Source organism: Erythrolamprus reginae, chromosome 4 (assembly GCF_031021105.1).
Source record: "Erythrolamprus reginae isolate rEryReg1 chromosome 4, rEryReg1.hap1, whole genome shotgun sequence".
In the NCBI taxonomy this organism is placed as follows: Eukaryota; Metazoa; Chordata; class Lepidosauria; order Squamata; family Dipsadidae; genus Erythrolamprus; species Erythrolamprus reginae.
In genome coordinates this window covers 9,697,638-9,704,096 of record NC_091953.1, presented here as the reverse complement: position 1 = coordinate 9,704,096, position 6,459 = coordinate 9,697,638, and the positions used below count along the sequence as shown (strand labels likewise).

The following is a 6,459-nucleotide window of genomic DNA, read 5'->3' as shown; positions in this document are numbered from 1 at the left end:
AGATTATTTCCAAGGTCCCTTTCAGTTCTGTTCAGTTCTGTTCCGTTCCGTTCCATTCCATCTCTTCTATTCCATTCCTTTGTTCTGTTCCGTTCCATTCCATTCCATTCTATTCCATCTATTCCATTCCATTCTATTATTCCACTCCACTCCATTCATTCTATTCTGTTCCGTTCCGTTCCGTTCTATTCCACTCAATTCCAAATAGAAGACTAGAAGAATGTTCAGCAGTGAGATACGGTTACCTGGTTTGATCTTTGATGCCTCGGGAGCAGCTCTTAAAATATTTTGGCCATGATGTAATAACCTCCCAAGGTAATGCAAGTAATACGAGGCATTGTTAAAGTCAAGGCGCGGCGTGGATGATGGAAACTCATTCTTACACCCGCGTTCCCTCACCTCAACAGACATATTTATATACCGGTATGTGTGCGTGGGATCAATTCATATCCAGCCCACACCAACTTAATTGGGACAAAGAAGCTCCGGACTGACCTCCACCCCACCAACCCCGGCTGGGATTCCCCAAGGACACTCGGGCGTGCAAGACAACAAAAGAGCCAGGGCTTGCACGACCGGTGAGGTGGGGGAGACTCCTTTCCGAAGCTCCCAGGGGATCCCCTTCCCTCCCACGGCCGGGAGGGGAACGAAGAAGGGGGAAGCGAAGAGAGAAGGCTGGCAGGCGCCGGTTTTTGTATGGCCCGAACGAGCCGCCTCTCTCTCTCTCTTTCTGTCTCTCCCCGCCCGGCCGCAGACAAAGGAGCCGCTCGGCGCCATCCTGCAAGGCGCAGGGAAGGTGGAAAGGGTGGGAGGTGGTCAGATCTCTCCCCCCGCGGCAGGGGAGGGAAAGTGGGGGCGAGGCAAGAGAGAGGGGGAGGCCGGAAGGAGGGGAGAAAGTGGGAGGCTTGGCCGCCGGGCGGCTGAAAAGGAAGAAGCCGGTTTTGGAGCTGCCCCCTTAAAACGCGAAGCGCGGAGCCGGTGCGGGCACCATGGCTCCGTCTTGCAGGAGCTGGCTCGCCAACGAAGGAAGCAAGCATCTGCTCTTGGTAAGACTTTTCCCAAAGTGGCTTAAAGAAGGGGTGGTGGTGATTGTATGTGTGTATGTGTGCTTGCAAGCGCGCTGGAGATTGCGGGCGCTTGAAGACGCGCGCTCTGGACGGCCCCGGGCGCGTAAAGACGCAAACTTTTATTTATTTATTTAACAAAATGATTTTTTCCCCTTTAAAGAGCTTTGCTGCTTTTCTCGCCCACGCGCGCCTAGTCCGGAGGAAGTTTAGTAGAGTTTTCTAGGTCGTTCGGGTCCTTGGTTGACCCAAAGGTGCTTTTTTTCTGGAGGCCACTGGACTTTTGGCTTTGTCTTTTTGGAGACATTTAGCTTCTCATCACTCCAATAAGTACAATCCTGGCCATCCAATGTCCTCGCTTTGCCAAGCCAACATCTGCACGTGTTCAGGAACCCCCTTGTCTCCGGAGATGCCCTTCCTCCATTCTCAACTATCCTGTCAGAGTCGAATAATTTTCTTAAGAACATAAGAACATAAGAAGAGCCATGCTGATTCAGGCCAAAGGCCATCGAGTCCAGCATTCTGTGTCACACAGTGGCCCACCAATTGTCCATGGGGATATTGAGTAGAAAGAGAAGGCAAAACCCTTCCTTTCCCTTGACCCCCAACAAATGGTACTCAAGGGAATCCTGCCTGCCTCAACCAACATAGAGGTGGCACATGGACATCCATTTCAATAACCACCTAGACACTTGGCATCCATGAATCTGTCTAATCCTGCCTTGAAGGCTATCAAGGCTGACATGGATGAGAAGTGAAAGGTCTTCAAAAACAACCATCACCACCATCACCAGAAAGTCCAGTTGCCTCTTGGGGAAAAAACCCACACCTTTGGGACAATGATGACCTGGATCAGAGGTCTACAACCTTGGCAACTTTAAGCTTGGAGGACTTCAACTCCCAGAATTCCCTGGCCAGCAAATGCAATCCCTAAGATATTGGAACACTGCTATCATGTCTCCCCTGGTCCTTCTTTTCATTAAACTAGACATACCCAGTTCCTGCAACCATTCTTAATATCTTTTAGCCTCCAGTCCCCTAATCAACCTGGTCACTCTTCTCTGCACTTATTTAACCCTTTAACATATTTAAATGTTTCGATCATGTCCCCCCTTTTCCTTCTGTCCTCCAGACTATACAGATTGAGTTCATGAAGTCTTTCCTGATACGTTTTATGCTTAAGACCTTCCACCATTCTTGTAGCCCGTCTTTGGACCCATTCAATTTTGTCAATATCTTTTTGTAGGTGAGGTCTCCAGAACTGAACACAGTATTCCAGATGTGGTCTCACCAGCGCTCTATATAAGGGGATCACAATCTCCCTCTTCCTGCTTGTTATACCTCTATCTATGCAGCCAAGCCTCCTACTTGCTTTTCCTACTGCCCAACCACATTGCTCACCCATTTTGAAATCACTACCCCTAAATCCTTCTCTTCTGAAGTTTTTGCTAACACAGAACTGCCAATGCAATACTCAGATTGAGGTTTCCTTTTCCCCAAGTGGATTATTTTACATTTGGAAACATTAAACTGCAGTTTCCATTGCTTTGACCATTTATCTAGTAAAGCTAAACCATTTACCATATTACAGACCCCTCCAGGAATATCAACCCTATTGCACTTTTATGCAACCCTTTTAGCCTCCAGTCCCCTAATCATCTTTGTTGCTCTTCTCCACTCTTTCTAAAGTCTCAACATCCTTTTTGCATCATGGCGACCAAAACTGTTCTCAGTGTACGTAAGAGATATATTTGTCAGGAATCCTGAGGTACAAGGCCTAATGATTGTCATAGGGTACAAATAAGTAACCAGGAAACAACCAATATTTATAATCTGACCAATCAGGCATTTACAGTGGGGGGTGTCCCTCTGACCTTCCTGCCAATCAGCTTAAAGCTCTTGTTTAGAGAATTGGTGCTAGACTTATGGTTGGGGGTCACCACAACATGGGGAACTCTATTAATGGGTCATGGCATTAGAAAGGTTGAGAACCACTGTCTAGAGCAGTGATGATGAACCTTTTTCCCCTGAGTGCTGAAAGAGCGTGTATGCGCGCTATCGTGCATGTACAAGTGTCCACACCCATAATTCAATGCCTGGGGAGGGTGAAAACAGCTTCCCCTGCCCTGTGGAGGCCCTCTGGAGGCTGGAAACGGCCTGTTTCCCAACTTCTGGTGGGCCCAGTGGGCTTGTGTTTCGCCCTCCCCAGGCTCCAAAGGCTTCCCCGGAACAGTGGAAGTGTAAAAACGCCTTCTCCATCCCCCCGGAGGCTCTCTGGAAGCCAAAAACGCCCTCCCAGAACCTCTGTGCGAGCCAAAATACAGCTGGCTGGCACACACATCCACATTGGAGTTGAACTAGGACAATGGCTTGTCTGCCAGCAGATATGGCTCCGCGTGTCACCTGTGGCACCCGTGCCATAGGTTCGCCATCACTGGTCTAGAGGTTAGAACTCAGAGTTTACAATGACAATTGTAAACTCTCCCTGCGGAGAGGGGTGGCATACTAGATAGATAGATAGATAGATAGATAGATAGATAGATAGATAGATAGATAGACGTAAGAGTGGCAGAGAAGAATAAATGAAGCACATCGTCCTCCTTTATATATTTGCTAAATGCATATTCTTTTTCTGCCAACTTATAAAGGTGCTCCATAAATATACTCACACCACAACTCTGTGTGGTAAGGTAGTCTGACAGCATGCCAGGAAAAGAGGAGGGAAAATAAAATAAAAGAACTCCCCCAAATCTCTATTATGGCTAAATCAGATAACCTGATTTACGGATGTATTAAGCTAACACACTCCATTCTTGCTCAGTTGAGCAAGCTGTGAAAATTGATTCAAAGGCCACAATAGAAAAGAGATGGAAAGTTTTGACATTAATCACTGCGGAGGAATGGTTGGTGAAGTTGACGAATTTTGCTGAAATTGATAATTTCTTCTTTGCCTGGGAAAAAAAAGACATCAGCATTCATTGGTGACTGAAAGTGTCTTAGGGAATTTTTAATGTTTCTTTAAAAACACACACACACACACACACACACACACACACACACACACAAAACCCTTTGATTTATGCCAGCTTTGATGATTAGATAGGGTAAATGAGGGAAATATGATGTAACTTTAGAGAGAGAAGTTAAAATCTGTTTGTACTTTTAACTGCTATGAAGAATATCAGTTGTGTGTGTGTGTGTGTGTGCGTGTGTAAGTGAGTGTCATTTCTATTTTTCTTCAATTTCGTCGCTTTTTCTCTTTTCTTTTTCTCTTATATTAGTTTGCATTAGCTTTCATTTTCCTGTTTAAAAGTCTTAACTGTATTATTGGAATATGTATTATGTATCATATACATTTTAATATGCAATTATGAACTTATGAAAAAATAAGTCATTTTTAAAATTAATAAGACACCAAGACAACTAGACACAAGAACAGATTTTTTCCGAACGCCATCACCCTACTAAACAAATAATTCCCTCAACACTGTCAGACTTTCTACTAAATCTGCACTTCTATTCTACTAGTTTTTCTCATCATTCCTATCACCCATTTCCTCCCATGTTGACTGTATGACTGTAACTTGTTGCTTCTATCCTAAGATTTTTATTAATATTGCTTCTTCATTGCTTATTTGACCCCTATGACAATCATTAAGTGTTGTACCATATGATTCTTGACAAATGTATATTTTATTTTATGTACGCTGAGAGCATATGCACCAAGACAAATTCCTTGTGTGTCCAATCACACTTGGCCAATAAAAATTCTATTCTATTCTATAATAACAATAACAACAACAGAGTTGGAAGGGACCTTGGACCTCCCTAAAATATTGAAAAATGATGTCATCAGCCCAGACTAAAGGCTGTAGATCAGACATGACTAACCTGGGATTTCGTCTAGATATCTTGGATGTATGGTGGATTTTTTGGGGTGGGGGGGAAATTGGAGTAGATGCAATCCTAAACTCGATGCCTACCTCATCCTAAAGTTATGGTTTAATGTGGTTTGTCTTAGCACCCCGACTCCGAGCCAAGAATTATGGTTTGTAAACTCTTGAGTTATGATCTAGTGTATTGGGAATCCAACAGATTGTAATGTACTCAAAACAGCCCAAGAAGTCATGATTTACTCTACAAAACAAGGCGGTTTGTTTACAAAAAAGGAATATCCCAAATTTCCATTGTTTTCTTTGAACAATTCCGGAGCATGGATATATAATTCAGTTAAGATTACCAAAAGCTTGAGTTGCAGTGTTTCAAATTAAAACCGCTTCGGGTAGAAATGCTTACCAAGGATGTCAAATTAAGCAATAAAACTTCTGAAAACACTCTTAAGTAACACACATGTGGACAGAGAACTCATGAGATAGCAGTGGAATTTTATACCCCTCGTTGCCAAAGGATTGTAAAATCAGAAATGTGGATGGGTAAACAGTCTCTATCAGAATTCCACAATGTTGTGGTTAGCTCTGGCCCAGCTCCTGCCCCAAGGACTGTGGATGTGGGGGAGACATCCACATGCGGCAGGCCTGGTTTGCCCCCGGTGGAATCTGAAGATGAAGGCTCCTCTGACCAAGAAGACATGAGTGACAGGGAGGAGGAGAGTGTGGCAGACAGCTCAGAAGGAGATCAATTATCTAGCTCCTCCTTGGATTTGGAACAAGAGTTAATGATACAGCCACGCATGCGGAGAGCGATGCATAGGCAGCAACAACTGAGAGATTATTATCAAAGGAAATGAGGCCACCTGTGGTTGGGTGGGGCTGTGGTAATTAGTGAGGCTGCTATAAATAGCAGCCTGTGGGTTTGGCCATTGTGGAGGATTATCTGATCAGTGTGTTTCATGACTGCTTTACTGATTGACTTGTTGTGTGCTGATTTTTCCATGCTTTGAAACTAAACCAGAGCAAAGTGTGTTTCACTTTGTGAAAGAAGAAGGACTGTGAATTGCCTCACAGCTGCAAGCTAAGTATCACAGGACTGATAAGGGACTTGTATAAATTACCAGTTTGTTTGGAGACGAGTGTTCTTTGCTATACCAAAAGAGGGCTTGGTTTAAGTGAATTTTCATTATAAAGAACATTGTTTTGAATTTTCAAACGTGTGTGTGTCTGAAATTTGTACCTGTGAATTTTTGGGAGGATTCTACCAGAGAGCCCGACAGAACACACAATGAGGGATAAAGGATGTTTAGCCTTTTTCTTTTTCTGTTCTCGTGTTGGCGCAAATTGGGAGACCTAGCAGAAGGTTTAGAAAGCCATGGCAATTGCAAGAGACCAACGGAAGTATGTATGTATGTATGTATGTATGTATGTATGTATGTATGTATGTATCTATCTATCTATCTATCTATCTATCTATCTATCTATCTATCTATCTATCTATCGAT

At 43.9% G+C, this 6,459-nt stretch overlaps 1 protein-coding gene across 2 annotated transcripts in view; it reads left to right on the top strand.

Annotated features, from left to right (window-relative positions):
* The first annotated feature begins 887 nt into the window (after positions 1-887).
* NOX4 (NADPH oxidase 4) overlaps positions 888-6,459 on the top strand; it is a 117,057-nt gene continuing 111,485 nt past the window's right edge. The window contains exon 1 of one of the 2 annotated variants that reach the window (XM_070751644.1): positions 888-1,046. In XM_070751644.1, the coding sequence (XP_070607745.1) occupies positions 990-1,046 (57 nt within the window). In that variant the 5' untranslated portion in view covers positions 888-989. The remainder of the gene's footprint in view (positions 1,047-6,459) is intronic. The other variant, XM_070751643.1, reaches the window with a different exon arrangement.